Consider the following 26889-nt stretch of genomic DNA (forward strand, 5'->3'; position numbering starts at 1 on the left):
AAAGACAAGTCCCCAGGGTAATAGCCATCTAAGCACGTGTGTGACTTCAGCTGTTGGGTTAGTCATCTGAAGTTGTTGATGCTTTCAATGCAGCCAGTTTGACCGATTCTCATCCTGCTCATTAGCTGTATATGAAAATATAATGAAAAAAATGTGAATTTACAGAGGTTTAAAAAAATCTTGTCCTCTGTTACTTAATCTATGTGTTGCACAAATGAATTCTTTTGCAATTGATATTATCTCTATAGGCAAATTTCATTCAGGCTTAGTGGGAGTTTTTTTAATTTGTTTTTTGTTTTGGCTTTTTTTCCTGGTCTTGTACTGACAAGCAAAAATAATGATTATTTGAGAGGAGTAGAAATTAAATATTTCTGAATGAGATGTGGAAAAAGCTTGTTTTATTCCTGAGGACTAGTTCCAGCATTACTTCCTCTTGCTAATATAGCAAAAGAGACAATCGTCCCCTGTCCCTGTGCTTTATATGCTGTCCTCTATTAATCTGTTTTTTCAAGTGCTTTCTTTTCCAAGTAATTTAATCTCACACCAGTGAGTCACAGCTTTCTTGCATATGATTAAATGATCGTGACTATAATACAAATCAATCACTTTGTCTATCTGAAAATTCATAGGACCAAGTAGCTAAATGCCTCCTTCCTGTTAAGTCTTGCCCAACATCATATTTTGATCAGATTTTGAAATCTACTAGAGTTACGTGGCCAGGTACATCATCTGCTAAATTGCAGCAGATTGGTTTTGTTTTTGTTTTTTTAATTTAAGAAAAAAATCATAATTCTTTTTGACCAACAGAGATGAGAAGACCTGAGTAGAGTTTGACAATGGAGGCAAGATCCATAGTTATTGGTGTGGAGGGAATGACGTGCCACTCCTGCGTTCAGGCCATTGAACAGCATGTTGGGAAGATGAATGGCATCCATAACATCAAAGTAAGTAACGCTGCCCTTTTGTTAGAAAGTTTTGTTCTTATCTGGTGTAAGCAAGAGAAAAGCTAATGCTTACTGTACTGCACAGAACTGAGCTGTGCAGGGAGCCGAGTTGTCATCTGTTACTCTTCAAGTAAGATTCTGCCTCAGTTCAGTAGTGCGAATTTCAGTGCTTAATTCAGTATTGTGAAATAATGAGAAGCTTACTAAAACAAGCTAAATGCTCACGTTCTTTTGTGCTGTCCAGTAAAAGAAATAACAGCACAATTATAGTCCTGAGCAATTGATGGAGCTACTTGGTTTGCCCTTATCCAGACTTCCTTGAACTGCCTTGATGTTAACCTCTACTTGTGATGCTTTCTTGGTGCAGAGGAGATAACTTTTGATCCTACGGCTAGTTTGTGCAAGAAGGAGCAGTCCTTACAATTACAGCTGCATGAAATTGCTAAGTTTAATTACTAGATAGTGAAATCTTGCAGTAACATTCTGTAGTAGTTGATGTTTACTCTAGATAGTATTTTCTATAGGCAAATATATATAGGCAAATAGTATTTTCTTGGTTGTGTCAAATTTGTTTCCATTTTAGTGGGTATGTCAGAGATGAACACTTTCCTTAGCCATGTTTGGCACTCTGCATCTGGGGGCATACAGCTGGTGCCACTAGCTTATTTCAAAAGGTTTCTCGTGGTTCACCATTCAGTGCAAATGAATGTACAGTGGCAAATAAAATGCCAGTTAGTACAGTTTACTTCTGTGTGAAGTAGGAGTTCATGTATGCTTACAGAAACGTGATTTGCTTTTAGAATTTCTAAGAATTCTCTGAGAAACAAAAAGTATGTTTATGTTGAGCGATTATGAACTAGGTGAGCCAGAGAGGTGAATACTGGATTGCTCATACAGACAAGCAGGGCTGCATTTAGGTAATTTTGCCTCCAACTGCAATGAAACCAATAAGCGTCCATATTCCTAATGCTGCTAAGGCTCATAATTTGGACAAAAATGAGGACAGGTTGTTCTTAAAATCATTTATCTGGTGTGATTTAATTATGTCTGTGGCCTTTAGGTTGTTGCTTTGCCCAGAGAAAAGATAGAATTTAATGACTGTGTTAGGCCTCTGGCAGGAGGCTTTTCCTTTTGGAACCTGCAATAATTGTATTTGATGTATCATCAGTTTGGAGCAAATTAAATTGTGGATGTTTGTACCATTGACTGTGAAAGGCTAATACTAAATCAGAAAGTTTCTGGATTGCCAGAATGTACAGAGATAAAAAAAAAAAAAACCAGCTTCTTTGGTGTTGGCCACGTATCTAATTTCAAAACTGAGTTTTGCTCTCTGAAGCCTGCAGTTTATTCCACAAAGCAGAGTAATAACCTGTGCTTAAAATGCCAAGAATTATTGGACTCCTTTCACTGCTACTTAAATATTCTGGATTTTTCAAAGAACTTTTTCTCCTATCCTTGTAATTACTTTTATATTACTACTAACTGCAAAATTGTGCAAACGGTTAAGAATTTCTTTTTTCTCTGGGCTCATTTGCTTTCCGTTGAATTGCACTGAGTAGTTAGAGAGTTTGACTCTGCAAGTTTTGTTTCTTTCACTATAAGATGTATTGATGTTGCCTGGATGTCTTAAGAAAACGTGGCCTGACAGATTCTTAAAGGATTCTGAAATTGGCAAGGAGAAGAAACAATCTTCTTTGTCTAGCCGTGTTGTTACATGAGCAGAAGTTATTGTGTGATGGCCATTGGTATGGCTTCATGGTTCAGAGTGGGTAGTGATGGATAAAATGATACTGGACAAGTATCACTAACATCTGCAAATAATAGCATTCATAATCCCGTGCAGGTTATTAGTTCTTATTTCTTAATATTACAATTTGCTAAATTGGTTTTTGTTATTTTTCTCTTTGCAAGGTATCTCTAGAAGATAAGAATGCCATCATTATTTATGACTCAAAACTGCACACTCCAGCAACGCTGCAGGAAGCAATATATGACATGGGGTTTGATGCTACATCAGCTGGTTCAAACCCACAACCTGTTTTACCTGACACAATTTTTCTTACTATTCCTACTCAATCAGCTCTAACATCTAAAGAGCTTCGTAGCGCACTGCTGAAGAACAAAGGTATCCTGGATGTTAAGATGTCTTCTGATCAAAAATCTGCAGTGGTGACTTTCCTTTCTTCGGTTGTAAATGGCAAGCAGATTGTCCAAATGGTCCCAGGAGTGGGCTTAAGTATTTCACCACCAGAAGTAACTCCAGGAACATGTGAAGATCCCAGCTGGTCTCATGCAAGTAGTGTTTTGTTGCGCCTGAAAGTGGACGGGATGACCTGCCATTCCTGCACTAGCACTATTGAAGGGAAGATTGGCAAACTGCAAGGGATTCAACGGATTAAAGGTAAAGCCTTTCTGATAGATTTTTTTTTTTTTTGTAAAAATAGATACTGTCTTCTGATGGCATTCTGGGGATACCTTGGTTTTAGATTAGTTCTATACAACAGTTAATTACCTATTGTGGTACAAGATGCATAGTTGCATGTTTAATTTGGACTAGAAGTGAAAGGGGAACCAAACTGTGGTGAGGATATTTCTGTTAAGTGAATGATAGCATTCAGTGGTTTGTTTTGATAGGGAAACTGGAATAGTAGTAGAGTTCTTGACATTTATTTTCAGTCATAGAATCCTTCAATACCAGATGTCTTTTCTGTGTTGCAGTTAATATTAGTTTATATCTTCTTTCCAATTAAAATTAATATTGTCTCACAATTGTATCCAAAAGGAAATTATCTGTGTAAATAGCTTTAACATGAATGTAATGTAGCAGGCCCTGGATAAAAGAATGTATCTGTTAAGAAATAGTGATGTCATTTGTGAGCATCCTGGGGCAAGAGCAAAAACTGAAAAGAAAAAAGAAAATGCAGGAATTGTGGCATTGTTCAGACAATTAATGACTGAACTTAAATCACTTTGAAACATTGAAATGTACTGGGCCACTTAAATCTTCTTTCCATTCCAGTTAATTTTCTGGATATTTGAAGCATTTTTTGTAACCCTTGATGACATCTATTGCTCTTACAGAAGAATGCTTGTTATGCTTAAGGCAGTAATGCACACTCCTTTTTATTGTTCAATTTTCAGTGTCCTTGGACAATCAGGAAGCTGTTGTTGTGTATCAGCCTCATCTAATTACAGCAGAAGAGATCAAATGCCAAATCGAAGCTGCAGGTTTCACAGCATCTTTCAAAAAGCAGCCTAGACCTCTTAAACTCAACGCAGTTGACCTGGAAAGGTTGAAGAATACTCAGACCAAAGCTTCTGACACAGCACCACTGAAAGAAAACACAAGAAATGTGAATGATACAAAGACTGCTGTCTTCAGAATCGATGGCATGCACTGCAATTCATGTGTCCTCAATATTCAAAGCACCATATCAACGCTCCCATCAGTAACAAATATAGTTGTTTCATTAGAGAATAAATCTGCTATTGTAAAATACAACCCAAACTTAATTACCATAGATGTACTGAGAAGTGCCATAGAGGCAGTGTCCCCACAGACATTTAAAGTCAGCCTTCTTGACAAATATGAAAATGTAGCACTTTTCCCTGCACTGGCGTCTCCACTGAAGTCTGTGAAGGATGCTGGCCAGCCCCTTACTCAAGTCGTTGTGATAAACATCGAGGGAATGACTTGCAATTCTTGTGTGCAGTCTATTGAGGGAGTCATTTCCCAAAAGGCTGGTGTAAAATCTATTAATGTCTCTCTGGCAAATAGTAATGGAATTATAGAATATGACCCTCTGCAGACATGCCCAGAAGATTTGCGATGCTCCATAGAAAATATGGGGTTTGATGCTTCTTTGCCAGGTAATGACATATTAAACTTGTAAAAGTAGCCTACAGACAGGAGGGGAATCAAATCTTTGAAAAGGTAAATAAGAGCTGGACAATGGGAAATGTTTTTAGGTTGAGAGAGGGGAGATTTAGGTTGGATGTCAGGGGGAAGTTCTTTACTATGAGAGTGGTGAGGTGCTGGAACAGCTGCCCAGAGAGGTTGTGGATGCCCCATCCCTGGAGGTGTTCAAGGCCAGGTTGGATGGGGCCCTGGGCAGCCTGGTCTGGTATTAAATGGGGAGGTTGGTGACCCTGCATGTGGCAGGGGGAGGTTGGAGATTCGTGACCTTGAGGTCCCTTCCAACCCGGGCCATTCTGTGTTTATGTTTGGGATTTGATACCACTGAAGATGAAAATAGCAGTTAGCATGTTGTACTTCCTGCACGTGGAGAGAAACTTTATGTCTTCATTGTTAGTGAATGAGTTAAGTGTACATGTAACACTTCCTTGAAGATTCTGAACTGGATAAGAAATGATTGAGATATCTGGAAATATAAATAGGAATATTGATATTCAAATGGTGTCCCAATTTGCTGCTGCCTGATATTCATGAAATGAACGTGGAGGGTAAAAGGGCCTTTGCATGCTGCTAAGAATAGTAGATTACTGGGCTAGTTTCTTTAGTAGCAAATTATTAGAGGAAAAACTTGTGAGGAGTAACCAAAGGGCTGTAACCTGACTTTGACGTGACTGAGAGTGACAAAAACCTGAAGTGTGGATATCAGTGAAGAAATTTAAAATGTAGCTTGCCATTATATCTGGTATGCTAAAAGTAATTGCACAGTGGGAACAGATAGCTAGGTAGCAAAATCCAGAAGGTTTACAGAGATAATCCAGGTGAGTATTAATGGGAAGCGACTTCTTGAGGGATCAATGAAGCTTCATTTTTCTTATTCAGTAAGTTTTAAGGAATAGAGCAAGTGAGATATTTTATGGCAGTAACCAAAGTAATAAAGCCACATACTCACATTTAATTCCTTTTATATTGCTCCTGCATAAATATAGCATCTGAATTGATATGAGAAGCAGCTGTCTGTGATTTGAGAGCCATTCTCTAAAGCCAAAAACACTGAATTTCTGTACAAAATGTGTATGAACCTTGTGCCTCTGGTAAAGTCAGTAAAATTACATATAAAGCTAAGGTTGCAAAGCAGATGTCTAGCTTGCAACCTATCAAAGAGGATAAAGGATGTACCACAAGATGGATGAATACAATGAGGAAAAGCAAGTGAAAAATTTTAACGAGACAGGCAAAGTTTCAGTGGTCTGAACACCGTCTGAATTGGAAAAAATCTTTGTGATCATCAAGTGCAACCAACAACCTGACCTACAGATTCCCTTCACTGGGCCGCACACTTCATGACCAAATTTTAGTTAAACTTCTGCACTACTTAGGCACTACTTCCTTTCACCTGTTAAAATGCTAAATCAACTTGGTTTTAGGTTCTTTTGTTCTTATAAATTCTGTACTTTGTGAATACAGGATTTTAAACAAGCAGCTGTCATGAAGTCGCACAGCAAATACGATACCATGAGTGCCTGAATGTTGACTGCTGTTCACTATCCTATGTTAGGAATGGGCCTGAAGACAATTTCTTCACACTTCATTGGACTGAGAAATGTTGCTTGGAACAGACAGTTAGATATGGCCATGATTTTCTTAATAGAAAAGATTAATCAAGACTGGGGGTTTTTTATGGCTCAAGTATTGCGAAAATATGTGATAAAATAATCTAGAATCTGTGGAATCTTTTTTATAATTTTTTTAGCCAGCAGTATTTCTGTAGCCTCATAAAACAATGCATCAATTACCAACTCCATCAAAGCAACTGATACTGACATCACAGACTCCTTGTTCATAAAATAGTCAAATTTTAATTTTCTGGCATGAGGATGGGGGAAAAAAAACTGCCTGTTTTTGGTTGGTACCACTTCAAGTGTACAAATCAATGCTATATTTTTAACATGGTACTCTAAACTTAGGCTAAGTTTGATCACTTTCTGCCCCGGCAAGGTATAGAGTTGCTCTATTGTTGATGCAAGATGGACTTTTTTTGCCTGAAAATGTGTGTGTAGTAATGCCTTACGTAGTACCAGGTCGTAGGTAATTTCATCTTCTGTATGTAATGACACAAATTTCAATCTCTTTTTCAGAAAAGACAGGACCGCCTGCGGGAATAACTCAGCCCACACCCAAAGAGCAGCCAGAATCTGCTGTGCCTACCTCCAAAATGTCACAGGGCTTTGTTGCTAAACAGGAGTCCAAGAGCTTGTCAAAGTGCTACGTCCAAGTCACAGGAATGACATGTGCTTCATGTGTAGCCAACATTGAGAGAAATTTGAGAAGAGAAGATGGTCAGTATGATCTGTTACACTTCTAAGCATTTCTTTTAGAGAACACATTTAGTTTTTGTGCTGTTTGTAATTGGGGGTTTGTCAAAAGAAGTACTGTTGAAACAAATTTCTTAAGAGAGAACGCAGTCTACTTGCAGTTGGCTCATAGGATGAGAAGAGAATGTAATTCTTGGTTCTGTGTTGGCATGCTGGCTGGAGCATCCCTTGCAAAAGCAGGAGCTGGGTTACTCTAAAGAGAATGTATAGACATCAAATAAGAATCCTCTTGAAACTGAAACAGATCTCTTCTATTGGTGTGACTTGCCCAGATCTGCAAGCTAAAAACCAGAAGCATTTATGTCTGTATTGCAAATGGAACTATTAGAGAACGGCAGTATTAGTATGGAAGTATTATTAGTATGGCAGTATTAAAGAGAGATAAGCTAATTTTAGCTTTGCAAGTCAAGACAATGATGTCTGTCTTTCTGTCAGAGTGTAAATTTGCAGGAACACATAGTTGCATAAGTATAATGAGGAGTCATTATTATAGACCGTACTTAATTATCATAATGAAGATGGATATATTCCAAGTGAACCTGGAATATTGTTTTTCCATCCTAAAAGCTTTTTGTACTTTCCTTTTAACTTAGTGCAGTAGGATTGCACGTTGTTAGATTTACGCTTTCCAAAGCACGTTCATTCAAATTCTCTTTTGAGCAAAGGGAATTTTGAAATGCTATAATTAAATCAGAAAAATAGGCTGAAGTACATTTTAGGTTTTTTCATAAGTGGGTCATCTTTTCATACAGAGTAAATGATTGTTTGTAATTAAGCGGTAAGCGCGAGCTGCGTGTTTTCCAGTTGCAGTAGCACTTCCATCGTTCACATCTGCACTCCCAAGCTTTTGTTGCACTGGTGATGTATCTTGCAGAAATGCTTGTTTTCATTTGTATGTACCTGAAATGTGGTAGATTTCTCAACTTCATTGGATTGCTGTTGTGCTGTTACATTATCGTAAACACAGAGGCCTGTCTTAAACACCAACTATTTTCACATCCCTCTTTTCTAGGAATACATTCAGTACTTGTTGCCCTAATGGCAGGAAAGGCAGAAGTGAGGTACAATCCTGCTGTCACACACCCTTCAGCGATTGCAGAGCTCATACGGGAACTGGGATTTGGAGCGACCGTGATGGAAAGCAGTGGTGAAGGAGATGGAATTCTGGATCTTGTTGTAAGCTAATAATTAAAAACAACTACCCTTGTCTTTATTTTTATCTATTGAACATGATTGTGTAATCATTTGCTTCTTAGTGTTTGAAAAATACAATAGAGCTTAACGTAAAAAAATAAATAAATAAAATTCAAACCATAGGAGTGCATTAGGTACGTATCACAAACTGTGTATTGATTTTAAGGTTGTCCTTCAGACTGTGTTGGCTCAAACTACTATGCTGAAGTCAAAGAGAAACCCCTGTATTTTGGTGGAGTTATTCTGCACGTTGCAGGATTTGTCTATTTATTGTTTTGTAGCTGAGTCTAGCACAGAGGTCCCAGCTCTGAGCATGAAGAGGCAGCAGAGGTTCAGCAGAGCTTAATAACTAAGTCTTCCTCTGTAGTGCTCTCATCCTTCATAAGTGATCCTCCAGTGTTGCTGCTTCAGACCTCAGACATAAGCAATAAGTAGGTCAGGGTTGTTATAAGCACGTTTTCTTTTTCTGTTTCCTAAAGATGCATTAACTTTTTGCTTTGACTAAAGGAAACCTTTATTTTACAGGTGAGAGGAATGACATCTGCTGCTTGTGTGCACAAAATAGAATCCACCCTCATGAAGACTAATGGTGTTTTATACTGCTCAGTAGCTCTTGCAACCAACAAAGCACATATTAAATACGATCCTGAGATTATAGGTCCTCGAGATATTATACAAGTGATAAAGGTTAGTTTTGTGAAGGCACCACATCTGATAAAAACAACTGGTGTCTTTTGAATAGTTTCATACTCCACAACAGAGGGGAAAGCTATCAAAGGGAAAAAATTCTGCTCCACCACTGTCTTGCTCTCAGTGCAGATTTCTGCAGGTAATGTAAGCGTTCTCACAGCTCAGAAACAGTGCTCCATTAAAGAGAGAGACTGGGGAAGCCAGGCTATTTGAAGTTAACCTGTAGTTTTGCAGGAGAGTAAAACACTGTAGCAGAAAAAAGATTAAATAAATTACATGACATTGTCCCTCATTTTCTGTACTTCAGGAATAATCATTTTTTGAAAGTCACGTTTCAGACTTGCATTTTAATGTTTTAGAAAAGTTGATTTCTACATCAGACTATGACTTCTTGAGTTGACCTGTGCAGAGATAAAAGCAGTCATCTAAAACTAACAAATGAATGAAACAAGTTAATGAAACAAATCATTTGATTTGTTGTGCAGGCTGGTGTTATCAGTAATATGTGCATAAGTTACTAAGAGTGCAGTCAGTCTTTAAAATTTCACTGTTCTCATTTAATTATTTATTCATTTATTTCTCCTTAGGATTTAGATTTCACAACTGCTTTAGTGAAAAAAGATAGATCTGCTAGTCATCTAGATCACAGACAGGAAATAAGGCAGTAAGTATTCCTGAATATATTTAGATTATATATAAACATCTTTGCTTTTTTGGTCTATTTTCTCTTTTAGTAAAGTTTATGAAATTTTGTTAGTCTGTAAGGACTTGCTAGCTAAAATGTTATTCAGCACTTGACAGCAAAACAAATGTATTTATTTTTAAACCTAAGGTGGAGAAGGTCTTTTTTTGTGAGTCTGGTTTTCTGTATCCCTGTCATGGCGATGATGATTTACATGATGGTTGTGGACAGTCAACTCTCAGATGCTCACAGACATCTCAACATGAGTAGTGAGGAAATGGAGGCCATTCACTCCTCTATGTTCTTGGAACACCAGCTCCTGCCAGGACTGTCTGTTATGAATTTTCTGTCATTCTTACTCTGTGTCCCTGTACAGGTAAGTGGCAATATGGTAAGACAACTCCAAGTTTGTTGGGGTTAGACATTCGAGATGAAAAACATTGGGAAATTAAATCTGACAAGTGGCTGTTCTTACTCTAGAGGAAAATACTTCTGTGGTGCCACCACTGCTGCTAACATAAACAGTGCTGGGGGCTGTTAAGGACAGGTCAGTCAGTGTGTGGGTGCTATGCAGTCTGACAGCATCTGGGCAGCTTGTCTAGCTGTAGCCAGTGGGCATGGGAAGGAGCTGGTAGAACTGCATGGAGATGAGGTGATCTGGGAATACTGAAGGGAAGATCTAAGATGTAGCTCTTGAGCAGAGACGGGACTTTGTTCAATAAGTGATGGAGAAGATAAATGACCAAAAACAAAAAAAATTGCTTCTCAGCAAAATACTGCTGCTGTGTGTTACGATGGTGTGTACAGAATATAACAGGTGCCATTACTGTTACAGATATTTGGAGGCTGGCACTTCTATATACAGGCATACAAAGCACTGAAGCACAGAACTGCAAACATGGATGTGCTCATTGTTCTGGCAACCTCCATTGCGTTCGTCTACTCATTTGTAATTCTTCTAGTTGCAATGGCTGAGAAAGCAAAAGTAAACCCTGTGACTTTCTTTGACACACCTCCCATGCTGCTGGCATTCATCTCGTTGGGCCGGTGGCTGGAGCACGTTGCAAAGGTAAGGGATGTAAAAGTACTTGTGATGGGCAAAAAGAGCATAGCATGGCAGTTGTATTTCAGACAGTTCTCAGTAGTGATGGTAGAAGGCTGAAGTTTTGTGCTGCCTACAGTACGTAGTAAACGTTTGTTCTTGACATCATTGAATGGAAAGCAGCATATCTACAAGCTGTTGGACACTGAGTGTAATTTCAGAGTGGTGCATACTTCAAAAATGCAAAAGCCTTGTATATTTTTTAACCTTTTTTTGTTATAAAATCGTCTTCAATAACTGAACTAGTAAAAAATATGAAGAAATACAAATCCATTTTCAGAACTTATTTTCTTAACAGTAAATTGCAGCATGTGAAGTTGTTGTTTACCCCACAATTTTTTTGCAATACCGTAGTCAGAAAAATATGAAAATTATTATTCTAGGGTAAAACCTCAGAAGCACTGGCAAGACTAATTTCATTACAAGCTACTGAAGCAACTATTGTTACCTTGGGCCCCGATAACATTCTCTTAAGGTATCTTCGTCATTTGCATTTTCTATTGTTCCATTTTTGTTGATAATTTATTAAGTTCACAGACAAATGTTATAATTCTGTAGAACTATGAAGAAAATGACTTCAGATTTGCTGGTAGATTTGTATTTGAAAATGTTAAAATGCAGAAAAGTAAGCATCACTGCAGTTTGTTTTATTGGAATCTTACTAATTTTTGCTAGTAAGGAAATAAGTGGATTTACTCAGCTGGAAGGTAAACTAACATATGATAGGCTTAGTGCTCTGTAAAACAGCCTTTGTTAAGCTCACAGTGGTAACTGGTGGAATTATGCTTTATGTGCTTTTGCCTGGGTGGCTTCAGTTAACAATGGCTTGTTTGAAAACTCTCCAGTGAGGAGCAAGTTGATGTTGAATTGGTTCAGCGGGGTGATGTTGTCAAAGTGGTGCCAGGAGGCAAATTCCCAGTGGATGGTCGTGTTATTGAAGGACACTCTATGGTAGATGAATCTCTTATCACAGGTGAGCATTTATTTTGTTTGCAAGTGTAAACATGTTTTTGTTTTCTTTTAAATGAATCTGAAGATGAAAAGTTTAACTTTTTTTCTTAATATAAGAGTCAGTAGTTATTACCAGAAATAACATTGGTGCAAAAGCTCCATCAGTTATCTGTTGTTGACCTTTCCTTAGGTGAAGCGATGCCTGTGACTAAGAAGCCTGGCAGCACAGTTATTGCTGGTTCCATTAATCAGAACGGATCGCTGCTGATTTCAGCAACCCATGTTGGAGCTGACACAACTCTTTCACAGATTGTTAAACTTGTGGAGGAGGCCCAGACCTCAAAGGTACAGTAGCATCAACCTAAGCATTTGGGTTTTGTTGTAGTTGGGCATCAGCACACCAAATTGTTTGCAAAATGGCTAAGGTTGTTTAGATTTGAATTGCAGCTGGACCATGAATTTTGGTTTTGTTTTGTTTGTTTTTTTTTTTTTAAACTGAATGAGAACTTTGATATGATTCACTGTTTGAAATCTCATCATTTTACAGAGTAAATATGTAGTTACAAAGCATGGTTTGCCAAATGTGCTGATATTTTGTTTATGATTATGTTTGCGTCTGAAGGCATAGAAGACAGTAAGAATGGTGTTGATGGAGCTGACACTTGTTTTTTCTTTTTCCTAGGCTCCTATACAACAATTTGCAGACAAAATTAGTGGCTACTTTGTTCCTTTTATTGTGGTTGTCTCTGTGGTTACCCTCTTTGCCTGGGTTATAATTGGATTTGTGGATTTTGAAATAGTAGAAAAATATTTTCTGGTAAGTCAGTCTCCTTCAGTGACTTCTGAAATATTTCACTTATAATAAGCCTACAAATTTATTAGGCTGCAGCAGTCCCATTTTTAGATTATCCTTGCAGGTTGTTGGGTGGAAATGCATGAAATTATTTTCATCCCTCTAATTTATATTTATTTTGTACTGTGACTTCGCTCTGACGTTTTCCCATACCGAATGTTCAGTAATTAATCAACTCTTAGAAGTTATTTTTTTAAAAAAACTGAACAGAAAAATTAAATTGGGAAGCTTCAAGGTTTAGTATTTCCTTCTTTGTGGGGGGCAAAAAATCCTTTGCATCGTAGGCTCCAATTCTGCCTCTAGTTTTCTTAGCATAGCTGTGTGTAAATTCACCTTTGAAATCAGTGGAATTCATATCCATGTGAATGGCAGAGGAGGTTGAGAATCCTGATTTGTACCTTGGGGTTGTTTAGCTCTCATTTTTTTCTGTGGACTAGATTTGCAGTCAGGGTGTATTAGTTGCAGGAGAACGATCTCTGTGTCTTTGCTGTAGCATAAACTCTTGATGAGGTATGTTTTATTGAAGTTCAGAAGAGCTGTCGTAGAGTGTGGTCCCTTATTTAAGAAAATGTCATCAATAAAACAAGTCAGGAGTATAGGCTGTATGTAATGAAGTTTGGATGCTAATAATGAATTTTGTAATTAATCTTAGCTGTGGCATAATTTTTCCTGTGCTTTCAGTTTTAATACTTCATCTTGCATCTTCTTTTTTCTTTTTACATCAAGGGTGATGTGTAGTTAAATGCATTGTTTTCATTGCTGAATTTCTTTTGCAAATAAAACGAATTTCTGTCACTAGGGGTACAATAAGAGCATTTCTGCAGCTGAAGTGATAATCCGCTTTGCATTCCAAGCCTCTATCACAGTCTTGTGTATTGCATGCCCCTGTTCCCTGGGGTTAGCAACCCCCACGGCTGTGATGGTTGGTACTGGAGTAGGAGCTCAGAATGGCATACTGATCAAAGGAGGAGAGCCGTTGGAGATGGCACATAAGGTAAGAAACGGGGGTTTGTTGTACGCAAGCTCTGCAGGCTGGTAGCAGTAGCATTTTGCCAGTTCCTGCCTGAGCAGAGTTCTACATCACTGTAAACAGCAAATTAGAAAGTTGGATTAAAAATGAGGTTTTCCAAGCTAGCTGTGCATGGAAGCTTTTGTCATTGAATGGTGTCTTCCTGTTTTGCTGCAGGTAAATGTGGTCGTATTTGACAAAACGGGTACGATTACCCATGGCACTCCAGAAGTGATGCGTGTGAAATACCTCGTAGAGAGTAATCGACTGCCACATAATAAAATGCTGGCAATTGTGGGAACTGCAGAGAGTAACAGTGAACATCCTCTCGGAGCAGCAATAACAAAATACTGCAAAAAGGTAAATGGTGTAGGCAAAATTGTTTGTATTACAGATAAACCTCTCCTGCATGAATTGAGAAGTACAAATGGTCTTGAGTCATTTAGGAAACGATGGATGTATTCAAATGGAATATTGGAAATTGTGAGGCCATTGTAAATCCCTTGATCGCATTCTGGATTCAGTGGATATTCACATTTACATTCTGATGATAGATTGAATGTTTCTCTGCTCTCCTGCTTAGATTATACTTTAACTTGTGAATTTTGTAAATGTTGCATGTTTCTATATATTTAAATTTCTTTGCTTTTTTCTGGTTTTTTGTTTTTTGTTTTTTTCTGAAGGAACTGGGTTCAGAAACCCTTGGGACATGTACAGATTTTCAGGTAGTTCCAGGCTGTGGCATTAGCTGTAAAGTCACCAACATAGAACCACTGCTCTACAGGAAAAATAAAATGGTTGAAGAAAACAATATGAGAAATGTGACACTTGTAAAAGTTGAGGAACACGAGGAGGAATTGGTGCAGCCTGCTCTGATTATTGATGCTGACTTACCAAGTAAGCTGACTCCAGTTCATAGATTAAATATATTGCAAGACGCCTTTGGTTTTGGATCTTAGTCAGGATCCTTAAGAATGAGATCCTTTTCTTTCTGCCCTGGAAAACTGGGCTTGCATCAAGTCGCCTATGAAATAGAGTTGCCATTTCTTTATTTCATGGTCACACATCACTCGGGATATTTGGATAAAAACATTCTGTTGGTATAAGTGCAACTAAAGTTATTAACTATGGAGTTGGAAAATCATGGGGAATTGTCTCTTAGCTCTCTCTTCTTTACTTACTAGTTTCATCCCAAGTTACTCTTTGCTAACCAAAATCATGTTTATTTGCACATCTGTTTTTCAATCAAGAGCAGCTCACTGTTAGATCTTTCAACTGTATTAGAACAATAAATTAAAAGCATTGAGAAAGAGACTTCGCTTTACTGCCCCATGACCTGTGATTCTCAGCCCACCAAAGTAGTAACTGCCTATTGCTGATGAAATGTTAGCAGTGTTCTTGTCATGAGCACCTGAAAAGATGGATTTGAAGGGGAAAATTTGTCTCTTTCAATAGTATTTAAATTCTTCACTAATATTTCAGTGCGTACTGAGAGACCACGAGTAGGATTAGCTGGCAGGAAGCTTCCTAATCATCTGTATGATGGCAAGAGTTTTTCTTTCAGCTGCAGTTACTTCTGAAAAATACTCTGTTCTCATTGGTAACCGGGAATGGATGAACAGAAATGGCCTTCTTGTTAAAAATGATGTTGACAAAGCCATGATGGAACATGAGAGGAGAGGTCGCACAGCAGTTCTCATAGCTGTTGATGGTAAGTTCATTGCCTTATCCTTCATTCAGAGGTTGATTAGTCAGCAGTTAAATAGAAACTGGTAAGTAGTAATGCCTTAACAGTTATACCTGAAGTAGACTAATGGGATGAAAAGACATGATTAGCTAAGTTTTGAAACATTTTCATATGAGAAAACCTCTTCCTGCCTTTCTCAGTTGAATAGGAGGTGTGAACTTAAGGTAAGACCTGAAGGAGAGCAAAGTAGAAGAAAGGAAGAAAAAAACAATTCTCCTGTTGAACAGTCTGTACTCTGTGGCCTTTAACACTGCTGCCCTGATAGCTGTTCACATTTCACCTTTCGTTGTCAATAGCAGTGTTTCTGCAAGTGATCTTACTAAAGAAAATGTTACTTCCCTTCTCCCATCACAAACCCCCAAAAAAACCTGACTTACTACAAACTCCTTTGTGTTTTAAGGAGTGCTGTGTGGCTTGATAGCTATTGCTGATACTGTAAAACCAGAAGCTGAGCTGGCAGTCTACACATTGAAGAATATGGGTTTAGAAGTTGTTCTAATGACTGGTGACAACAGCAAAACAGCAAGATCCATTGCCTCTCAGGTAAGCAGTTAGGTCTGTGTTGTGGTTTGAAGCTTGCTACATCCCACTTGCAGAACAGATATTGTCATGCTGCTGCTGCATGTGGCTAGCATAGAAATGATGTGTGGTGAAAAATGGTAATGTATAGTGAATAAGAAGGGGGACTGAAGAATCCTTTTTGAATGGGAGTAATGTTAGCTTTGAAATGAGACTTATTTTCATATCAGATGGATTTGATCTTTGGCTCATGAGCATGACATTCGGCCTCTATAGTACAAGCTACCACCTCTAATAATGCGATAGCTAGTGAGAAAGCTATTCTGGTGTTCTCTCTCTCTACCTTTCCCCATAGGTTGGCATCTCTAAAGTGTTTGCAGAGGTTCTTCCCTCTCATAAAGTGGCCAAAGTGAAACAGTTACAGGATGAAGGAAAACGGGTGGCCATGGTTGGAGATGGTATCAATGACTCCCCAGCACTCGCTATGGCTAATGTGGGAATTGCTATTGGCACGGGCACTGATGTAGCCATTGAGGCAGCTGACGTGGTTCTCATTAAGGTAAGAAAGAGGTGTGTGTGATAATTTCAATTGCGTTGGTGTAGCACCTTCATAAACAATTACAATTAAGTACTGTCTTTGTCTTGATGTTTAGTAGTGTACTTGTCCTATGAAGAAATCTTTCCTTATTTTCTGCTACAGATTTGGGGGCAGTTAGAGCTTGGAAGTGGCCAAGGAACTAAAAGTGAGGTGACTTTTGGCAGTAGTGAGTTATACTTAAGGAACATATGGGAATATCTCCAATGTTATAGTCACTTCTTCCCACATATCAACAATACCTTGACAGAGAGGTAAACATATAGAGCTGTACCACATAGATGGTGCTGTGTATGTTCATTTGGGTTGTGGGGATGTCTGGAACAAAATTGGTGCTCATTGTATGAGCTCTACGCAGACATAATAGATCAGCCTACAGAAAGTTCAGCACGTGTAGCCTGTTAACATCCGGTACGTGGCAGTTAGCTTTAAAGTGGGAATGTGGTGGTGGTGCACGTGTATGCTTTTTATATCTGACATTCCCAATAAATGTTGACTTCCAGGATGACTTGATGGATGTGGTAGCAAGTATTGATTTGTCAAGGAAGACTGTCAAAAGGATCCGGATCAACTTTGTCTTTGCGCTAATTTATAATCTTGTTGGAGTTCCCATAGCTGCTGGTATGTGAATGTTTCCCTGTGATAATAAAATTGTGCTCAGTCATTAGATGACAGCAATGTATTTCTGTATGGGATAGAATCCATTTTCTTGGTTTCTGACTGACATTAAGTGCAGAGTTCTGTGCCTGCAGTGTGCAGTGACGTATTTGTGCACTGTCCTCTCTGATATTACAGCTACTATAGATGCACCTGGCACATAAACCCACTTTAAAATAAGCTGTTCATTGAGTGAGCCCGATCTTGTGAACAAACATTTTACTGAAGGCTGGCAAGGCATGCCTACTTCTATATATCATACTATATAAACGACAAATTCAGATGTATTCGCTTATGGGTTCTGCCTGAGCTAGAATATAAATATTTATATTAAGCATTTGTCATTTAACGCTATGCTGAAAGTATATTCATAAATATAATTGAAATGGAACTAAAATTAGACAGTGTAGTGGAGTTTGGGTTTTTACAGAAGACAGTGGATTTGTACTTGGAGAATGCCATGTTCCTGCCCTGAACTCATCATTTTCTTTTTCTAGGTGTGTTCTTGCCCATTGGTCTGGTTTTGCAGCCCTGGATGGGATCTGCAGCAATGGCTGCCTCCTCTGTTTCTGTTGTGCTTTCTTCTTTGCTGCTAAAGATGTGAGTACGAGCAATGTTGTTATTTGTAGTTTAGATTTGAAGCTCAGACCTTTTTCTCTAAGTGATTGAAAATGAATGTGGGACTATGATATGTGAAACTTCTTGAAGAACAACTTTTGCACATCTGTGGTGGGTTTTCTCTTTACTGGAGAAGAGTAATCAGACCAAAAATGTTTCAGACAGTAGTGTTTAAAAATGTAATTTCTATCATGAAGAGAACTGTAAAAATCAGAAGCATTCACAATTTAAAATTCCTTAGTGCCCTTTGTATATTTTGGAGAAACCTCAGCACGTGCTGATTTCTGAGAAGTGAGTCTCCCAAAGCAATTCAGCTGTACACAGTGCAGCAGCACTGGGGATTGTTGATACATAAACTAAGCTGCATTTGTGAATGAACAATTTGTTCTTGCTTTGCAGCTGGGAGCACTGGAGTAGGAATGGTGTTCTTTGCAGTTCAGTTAACGTGTAGGGTTTCAGGGAGCAGTCTGCTCTCAGTAATATGCTTTGCTGATACACGTTTTGCAGATGCTCAGCTCCACTAAAGCAGTTCAGTACTGAGTGGTACATGTCTGCCTTACCCGTTCTGCATCCTGGCCAAAAAGCACCAAATTAACTTCTTGTTATAAAGCTTTGTGAAATCTGGAACTGTTATCACTGCTTAGTAAATGGTATTATAAATGTGTGTGTGCATAATAATAGCACTTACAAGCTAGCTTCTTTCCATATTTTAGTGTCTGTTACTTCAACCTAAGACATGCTGACCTTCTTCTGTTTCTTCCTTTCTTTAGGTACCAGAAGCCAAGTTCTGAGAAACTGGAGCTCCGAGCCCATGGCCAAATGAAGCAGAAGAGCCCATCAGAAATCAGTGTCCATATTGGAATTGATGACACTGGGACAGGCCCTCGTAAGCTGAGTTTAATGGATCGAATCATCAATTACAGCAGAGCCTCCATCAATTCTCTCTTTTCCGATAAGCGGTCAGTGAACAGCATAGTTCTTAACGAACCAGATAAGCACTCACTGTTGGTGGGAGGTTTTGGAGAAGATGATGACACGACGTTATGAATGATTTCCAAAAGGAAAAGAGAAAGGAAGTAACAAAATGGAAAAAATAATCGAAACAACCTGAAAACTGCCTACAGGCTTGTGCAAGCAAAGATCATTTCTGGACGTTGTTACAGATGCTTTTCTGCCTTTCTGGGGTTTAATTTTATCTATACAGGTATTTCTTTAATGTAGAAAATAAGTTTATTTCCAATGGCCTTCTAGTGTACTACTTTTTTTTTAACTAGACTTGTCAAAAAAAAAAAAAGAGGCAGAAGCTTGCAAATAGAGCTGTGTTTACATGAAGCTTGAAGTGCAGAATCTTCTGGCAGAATGTCAAAATACAATTAAGGAAACTAAAGAAGCAGAAATGTGCGTTCCAGCCTTTTAAATGGGTTTCTTTATACACAGTCAGATTTAATGCTGTGTTTAAAAAAATTTCGGTATTTTACAGATGTGGCAGTTTGTAAGTTCTGTGTTTGCAGATAGATGTGCCTTACTTAAAAACTTCTAGGACTGCTCTTGTTTCCACAGCCTGCATTGTACCAGAAATCATTCCTCTCGAACGCCACCATCTCTTTTATAAATGTCTGGTTCCAACTTTTCTTGCTCCTAGTTTCAAAAGAGATTTAGTGATTGCTTCCTAACATCAGGTTAAACCTGGGTTTAACACTGTACATCCTTGCCCTAGTACACTCCTACAAAGATTGTGTGTTTGAAGATCAAGCAGGCTGGGAGGCTTGCTCTTTCTCAACTCACAATCTCTTCAACAGAGATCTGAGCATTGAATGTGACGTGCTGTTTGCTGAAATGCTTAGCTTTTAAAAAGGCAGCAATGTAGCCAGTGCTTACTGCCAAAATCAACTAGCTCTCCTTAAACAAGCCAGAGTAGTTTGGTGTCACACAGACTACCTTTAAAATATTTACAGGTCAGTCTCTGGGGATATCTAACCTCATCAGAGAACTTATTTTTCAGATACTGCACTAACACCAGTTGCCTGTAGAGATAAGTGGGCCAGGAATGGTCCGGAATCTGCTCCATCAATCCAAACCTTTTTAGTTTGGGATGTTCAGATTTAGGCTTTGTGAATTAAGACCAACTTCATTTGTTACAGAACTGAAATCTCAAAATGCAAGTTTGATCATTTAATCATGAATATTTAAAATATTCTCAATGAGAACTAAAGTTGGTGTTCATCACCCAGTAGCTAGCTACCTATTTGGTATTTAGTAAACCTTGTTTTTAAATCCTATGCTGAGACAGCAATCTAAAACAATTATGAAGTTCAATACTGTTGAATTAAATCATAAGATACAAATAATGGTGTAAACATGTGATTCCAAACAGTGCCACTAAAATGTAATATCCATTTCAGAATAGGACAGGGATCTCTGTAATGGTCTAATTTTTAACTTAATCTGTGAGTGCATAGATTGAGCACATAATAAGTCAAAAGCAATTTTTACTTTTTTTTAACTTTTTTTTTTAACACACAGGAAAAATACCAGTGTAAAAACAACAGAACTGTGCTGTGGGTTATGTTGTTGTTAGTAGATCAGTATACGTTGCTATATTGCAGTGAGGACAAACAAAATTGATTGCTGCCACAAATTTAAGAAACAAAATATTTCTGTCTCAGAATTAGGCTCTTAATATCTCTACGTGAGTACAGGTTTTCACTCCCATTAGGTTGTATGTATATGTTGTGTTATGAAATTCTGAGATGCACTACTGCAAAGCCATTTCACGAAGATGTTTTTCTTGGTTTTCAGCAACAAAGCTATTTCTTTCAAACTGGATACTTACCTAAAGGCCAACAGAATGCTCTCAAGCAGCTTTTTGTGCTTTAAGGCTGTGTAAACAGTTTCCAAAGATTTCAGTTGTCGTGTTAAATGTTGTTCATTCTCAGTGTTGTTCTCAGCAAGATTCTGCAGATGAAACAGGAAATGTTTTGCAAGTTATTGTCTGAGTTTTGCTGATAACAGGTCATCTAAATCACACAAAGGCACAAGGCAGATCCTGACATTCTTTCAGTGACTTCCACTGCTGCGGGTGCTGCTCCAGCCCCTGCTATGGTGCATGTGGTCTGTAAGTGACAGACATCGTGCCCTTACTGCAAAGATACAGCAGTTACATGGGATCTCATCCCTGCTCTGTAGATAAAGCTGCATGAGGAGTTTGTTCCGTTCTTTCAAAATACATTTTTAGAGCTGGTATGGGTAGAAACCAAACCTCTGACAGAAGCTCACATGAAGCCATGCCTCTTGCTAACAGCACTGGTCAAGACTGAGCCTGGAAGTCCTTTTCAATCCAGTTTTCCTCTGTAAGAAAACCTGCCTGTAAATGTCTTTTGAACTTGAATTTAGTACACAGTGCATTTGAGTGCAGCATAGCTGATTAAGGAAGTCCAGGTCTTTGAGAACAGTTTGTCTGTGCAGCCCTGCTTCTCGCTCGCCTGATGTGTAATACTGACTTGCAGAAAGCTGTTCTTGTGATGAAAATATCTTACAAGGTGCTTTACAGTGAGGAACCAAAATATTTTTCAGTTTCAATGTACAGTGCAAGTGAAATAATGTGGGAGGTAAATGTGTTCTTAAATGTAAATGTTTTACTATGTAAGTCCCTTAACTCCTCTTGTAGGCTGTTTGAGTTCAAGAATCTAAAATATCTCTTGGAAACACAGTTACAAATGGAATTATGTATTACTCGTTTGTTTTGTTTTCTGTAACTATTTATAAAACCTGTTTTATTTAAAGATATATATATATATATATACACACACACTCTTAAGGCTTTAAGCATCACTCCGAATCTTACCAATAAAGTTTTAAAAGTGTAGACACTTGAAATTTTAAATGAAAAAGAATGTGAAGCTGGCAGAACACAGTGAAAGCAAGCAATTTTATTTATTACAGATGTTGCTTAAAACAAGTTCCATCCTAATGCTTTAAATTTGAATGGAAAAAAGAACGCTATTATGGAATGTTAATTTAGTACTGTTACATTTCTTTATATTGAGGAAAATGCAGTTTCATAATTCTTATTCTTTTAAGATTGTTCCTCCATTATTATAGTGATAATTATAAACTGTATAATAAAAGATCTATCTTTATTCATGTTCTGTGATCTCCTTTACTTTGTGTGCTGACTTCACAGATTCTGCAGCTAGCTGTTCAAAATTTGTTCCCATCCCTTCCTCCACACTGTTAAATTAAAGGGCAACACGTGGCATCTCTGGGACATGGTGATGTTGGATTCACCGTACAGCAGGTTGAAGTGTGTGTGTACAGGATGATTCTGAAGGCCTTTCATATTGCATGCATTTTGTCTTCGCCAAGTAAGAACTCACTCTGAAACTGGAAAGGTGAAGCAGTGTTGTTTTGGTTTTTTTCCCCTGATTTGGCTAAGGGATGAGTAGTAGGGTTTTCTTACATGTGCTTCCAACGCTACTCAGCTGCATGCCCTGCAGCAGCACGCCCAGCCTACTTGAAAGAGTGTGTTTGAGTGAAAGCTGGGAAACTGGGGAATAATCCTTACATAAAGGACATCTCATTATTACAGAATGAGAGTAGTTGGTGTTGGAAGGCTGCTGAAGATTGTGAATGGAGCACAAGAAGTGCAGATCTTACCAAAGCAGGTGCCACAGCAGGCTGCCCAGTACTGAGTCTCGTCAAACCTTTCAGAGTCTCCACCACTGCTCAGAGCAGGGGAAGGAAAAAAAAGCTTTCCTATTTTGAGATGAAACAGGAATTCCTGTGTTTCAGTTCGTGCCTGTTGTCTCTTGCCCTTTTTGCCTTTACTATGGAGAAGGGCCTGGCTGAAGCGCTGTCATTCAGGCAGTCACACCATGTCTCAAGGAAAAGTGCCAGGCACGAACCTGTGAAAGAGCTCAGTGTGAGTACTCCTGTCTTTCTGTAGTGGAGATGGCCAGGTTCCATCCACAGAATACTTCTTGGACTGGGCACAAATCCCCTGCAGCACAGGAATTACTCTGATCAATATTTGAAGAAATGAGGACTGGTAAGTGAGGAAGGCTCCCTTCTCAGCTCTTCTGTCCAGCTGCTCTTTTTACTTCACTGTAACCCTAACCTGGTCCTCAGGCTCTGGTCTCTGGCTGGCGTTTTCTCCAGGGTATTTTCTACTTTCCACTGCCCCTCCACTGCCAGCCTACCAACATCTGCATCTTGACATTGTGAGCCAACAGAATAAAACAGGAGGCATTACTTTCAGAGCAATCCTCATGTTTGTTTTTAATCCCTGCCCTTTTTTTATTTTAGTGCTTTTATTTTAGTATAGCTTTTAGTATAGCTAAGTTTATTTTAAATGCATTCTTCCCTGTTTTTTTTTTCCAGTAGTGTTTATAGAAAATGTCTCAGCAGAGCAGTCTGAGAGCCCTGAAGGTCAGGCTTTGAGGCAAAATTCAGCATCTGTCCAGATGCCAGAGCTGTGCTACTGTCAGTGTTCTTTTTTTTTTCCTTCTAGTTAACTGGATAATTTTAGTAGCTGTGAATTTGTATCATTTCTTCCAGATGACAAGTGAGAACACCTGAAGAGGATAAGATTTTTGTGTCCCATTAAGTGCATAACTAAAATGAACTGCTGAACAAGAGCTTGAGAGCTGTGTGCATACACGTCCAGATGCAAGAAAAGAGAGGGGACTTGTATAGAGCAGGATTCTAGGCAGAGCTGTGGTTGGCTGATGCTTCTGAGAAATGGAAGAACATTCCTTGCTGTAAAATGCTTGAGTTCAAAATAGGTACAGTCTGCTGAGCCACTGAACTCAGTAGGCATCTTCAGGGAACAGAGAACAGGCTGCAAATAATTGTGTCTTTGTCAGAGAGGCCTTGTGTGCCGGAGCAGCAGAGCAGTCTCCCACGGCCAGTTTCACAAGATAAAAGCAGCAAAGAAGGAAATCAGTGCTACCTTCTTTCTCCTCTGTTGTATCCCGTGCTTCCACAGCCTGCCTGCCCAGCTATGTGAACTTTGGTTTGTGCTCAAAGCAAATGTCCTCATTAAGAAGGTAAGAGAAACAGGCAAAAAGGACCAGATTATTTCAGCGTTCAGCAGTTAGTGAGCAATTAACAAATCAACAAAGCAGACATTACGTCAGGAAGTTTAAGAGCAATTAAAGAAATGTATTAAAACATAATAAAGCAAATCGGAAAACAAAGTGAAAAGGATTAGGCGATGAACACAGAGGGAGCACCTGGCAGAGCCTGGGGAGCAATACTTGCAATGGGAGGCAGAAAAACCTTTTCGTTGTTCCTTGCTGCAGCAGTGAAACCCCTGGGCGAGCGCTGGCACGCCATTAGTGCCCAGTGAGCAACCGCGGAGCTCCCCCCAGGGGGCCCTGCTCCTTAAAACGTCTGGAAGCGGCATCTGCTGCGCGGAAAGCCTGGGCGCACCGGGGGTCGGGCGGGCCGTGCTTCTGTCGGTGCACCCTGCGTTCCGAACTGCACAGTAAGTTACGTTCTGCTCGCCGTCCAATCGCTGACGGAGCTATTGCGGCAATAAGTGCGGATTTCTCTTTTTATTATTTCCTGACTGTTGGTTACACTGATTTGTTGTCCCTTTTTTGATTTAGGCAGTAGTAAATGTCAAGAGCAAAACACAGCTGGTTGAATTACAATAGAGAAAGGTGCAGTTCAGGTTCCTTCCTGAACATCTTCCATTTCAAGGAGAAAGTTAAAAAGCACCCTCGTAGCTTTCTTACAAAATTATTATCTTGCAAATTCCACTGAAACCTGTTGGTTGTTTTTTTTTCAAGTATAAACTTAAACTACAGACAGTAGTTCTAAAAACAGGATGGCTGCATCACGTGGCACAGAAGACCCAGATAACCGGCCTCCAAGCCCTTCTGCTCATTTCATTTAAACACGAAGGCCGGTGCACAGAAGCCCACAGTCTGCCTAAACTTGCCGCGATCTCATTCCTTTTGGTGAAAGCAGACAGGATGCTGCAGATGATGGCTGCGTCCCTGAAAGCTACATTTCTGCTTCGTGTTCCCAGAAATGACTCACCACAGTGCTCACTCCACATCCTTTTTTGCTTTTTTTTTTTTTTTCTTTTTTTTATTATTTTAGTTTACCTGTTCTTTGCCCTCCTGAGTTTGTTGTATCAGTTACTTTAAAAGCACAGGTTTTGAACTGTTTGCACGGGCTTTTTTCTTTAAATATTTGCAGTATATTGTAGATATTTCACAACACAGGAAGGACAGAAAGGTGACTCAAATTTGGAAATCAGCTTTGAGTCTTAAACACACATCTGTAATGCTTCTCCTTTCTTTAATTTCTTGACAACGCACACATTCCCAGCCATATCCCATTTGAAATTATATTCTTCCTCCTCCCCACAAGTTCTTAAGTGACTTCCTCCCACCCTTTCCCTCCTGCCTGCTTCCTAACAAACAGAGAAAGAAACAAGCAAACGTAAAACCTGAGTCCACCTTACAAATGATGCCTGCAGTGATGCCCCAAATCAACGGACCCTTATAGCTGCACTAAGATCCTAATTTCAGATTATCAAAGACATTACACAGTACTGGCCTCTCATACATATATATTTGTAGTGGATTTAGTCCTAGCGAGTTGCATTTTATTGGTTGTTTTCTATTATTCTTATCCTTGTAGGATACTGCACTGGAAGAGCATGAACGTTATTCCTGTATTTCTATTCCTGTATTTCACTTCTATGTTGGAAATAGTTTTGAAGTATTTTTACTATTTGATTCTTCCCAAATTCAGTCAAAATGACTTGTGCAGTCCTTTATTCCTGACCACTCTCTGCTAACTGAGGGCTAGCAAGAGTCTCACTGCCCCTTCTCCTCAAGGAGCTTTGCCATAAAACCGCCTTGCATCTTGTGTTACTGCGGGTGCTCAGGTTACTGTGTGCACTATGACATTTCTCCTTCATGCTTTTTTACTGCTAAGAGATGGCACACAAGCTTTTCAAAAGAAGACCTTGTAATACTGAATAAATTCAAGTACTGAAGAAAGCAAATCTGGACTGTGGGAAAGCTGGATTTGGGACCAGTTCAGCATTTGATTTGGTGGTGATCAGCACTATAGCATCAGTGGTGCTAGACTGCCTAGCTTACTGGTGATACAGCGCTGCACTCTGATCTCTGCCTTACAAGATCCCTGCTGGCTACTGGAGGTTCAGAGCAGGTTTACTAATCTGAACTCGCAGGAGGGGCCCTTGGATCCATTCTAGGTTTACTTTGCAGTGTATTGAGACCGTTATCTGACCTATTTTAATTTGAACCCAGACTACTTTAAAGTTGTAGATAATGCCAGGGGGATTGGCAAATAACTTGGTTGTATGGATGTTTCTGACCTGCCTTGAGGCCTGTCCACCTTCTCGGAGCCTTCAGACACCTCTCACACCACAGGGCTCCTCAGCTTCTGCTCCAGCACTGGTGGGATGTTTCAGTCCACATGTGAGGGAATGCGTTAGTTTTGCTCTCTGCATACCTTCATGTTTTGATTCTTGTAAGCACACTTTTTGTGTCCCCTTCTCGCTGTTCTGTTGCAGACTGCTCAGCCACATGTAGCCCTGCCTTCAGTAAAGAGCAGAACAGCAAAGATCAAGCATTTGACTTGCTAACAGGCCTTCCTCACAAGCGTGTTGAGTGAGAATGGCAACGCATCAACCTGCCGACAAACGTTAGGCCGAGCCACGAGTCGTCAGTTCTGCTCTTGGTCCTTCAGCCCCAGCTCAGCGGGTCGGTGCCCACCCTGCAGCTCAAGGCTCCCCTCCCGCGGGCACGTCTTCGCCCTTTCTGTAGAACTAGCCCTAAAATAACACCTAGAAGCATTCATTTCGATAAGACTGGAAATGAAGGGGGATTCATTTCAGCGCAGCACCGCGAAGACGAGGCCCGAAGCGCCGCACGCCCCTCCTCACTCCGCGCCGCCCCCACGCGGCAGCGGCTCCGTGCGGGACGTGACCAGGCCTCCGCCGCAGCGCGGCCTCTCGCGGAGGCGGGCGGATGGCTGACGGGCGGGCGGCTCG

General features: G+C 39.5%; 1 protein-coding gene and 1 long non-coding RNA gene across 4 annotated transcripts in view; one reads left to right on the forward strand and one right to left on the reverse strand.

Moving 5' to 3' along the window:
- ATP7A (ATPase copper transporting alpha) overlaps window positions 1-21988 on the forward strand; it is a 28498-nt gene extending 6510 nt beyond the window's left edge. Inside the window, exons 2-23 of the mRNA XM_042824870.1 lie at window positions 808-944; window positions 2856-3345; window positions 4086-4814; window positions 6996-7196; window positions 8245-8408; window positions 8952-9113; window positions 9704-9780; window positions 9949-10174; window positions 10634-10867; window positions 11284-11375; window positions 11746-11873; window positions 12042-12196; window positions 12534-12668; window positions 13504-13698; window positions 13891-14073; window positions 14397-14610; window positions 15278-15424; window positions 15861-16003; window positions 16335-16538; window positions 17078-17195; window positions 17729-17831; window positions 18620-21988. Coding sequence (XP_042680804.1) covers window positions 837-944; window positions 2856-3345; window positions 4086-4814; window positions 6996-7196; window positions 8245-8408; window positions 8952-9113; window positions 9704-9780; window positions 9949-10174; window positions 10634-10867; window positions 11284-11375; window positions 11746-11873; window positions 12042-12196; window positions 12534-12668; window positions 13504-13698; window positions 13891-14073; window positions 14397-14610; window positions 15278-15424; window positions 15861-16003; window positions 16335-16538; window positions 17078-17195; window positions 17729-17831; window positions 18620-18896 — 4485 coding nt within the window. The 5' untranslated portion in view covers window positions 808-836 and the 3' untranslated portion in view covers window positions 18897-21988. The remainder of the gene's footprint in view (window positions 1-807; window positions 945-2855; window positions 3346-4085; window positions 4815-6995; window positions 7197-8244; window positions 8409-8951; window positions 9114-9703; window positions 9781-9948; window positions 10175-10633; window positions 10868-11283; window positions 11376-11745; window positions 11874-12041; window positions 12197-12533; window positions 12669-13503; window positions 13699-13890; window positions 14074-14396; window positions 14611-15277; window positions 15425-15860; window positions 16004-16334; window positions 16539-17077; window positions 17196-17728; window positions 17832-18619) is intronic.
- LOC122163567 lies at window positions 3727-26742 on the reverse strand. 3 transcript variants are annotated; one of them, XR_006169984.1, is made up of 4 exons: window positions 26212-26742; window positions 20683-20804; window positions 7066-7151; window positions 3727-4276 (listed from the first exon to the last, which is right to left on the reverse strand). It is a non-coding gene; the product is annotated as an uncharacterized LOC122163567 (long non-coding RNA). The 3 variants fall into 3 exon arrangements; XR_006169983.1 differs by lacking the exon at window positions 26212-26742 and adding an exon at window positions 24129-24272; XR_006169982.1 differs by lacking the exon at window positions 26212-26742 and adding an exon at window positions 24083-24272.
- Between the last annotated feature and the right edge of the window lie 147 nt (window positions 26743-26889).

The sequence above is a fragment of the Centrocercus urophasianus genome, unplaced genomic scaffold (genome assembly GCF_019232065.1).
Source record: "Centrocercus urophasianus isolate 14NV4802_14NV808 unplaced genomic scaffold, USGS_Curo_1.0 seq_24, whole genome shotgun sequence".
NCBI classification, from domain to species: Eukaryota; Metazoa; Chordata; class Aves; order Galliformes; family Phasianidae; genus Centrocercus; species Centrocercus urophasianus.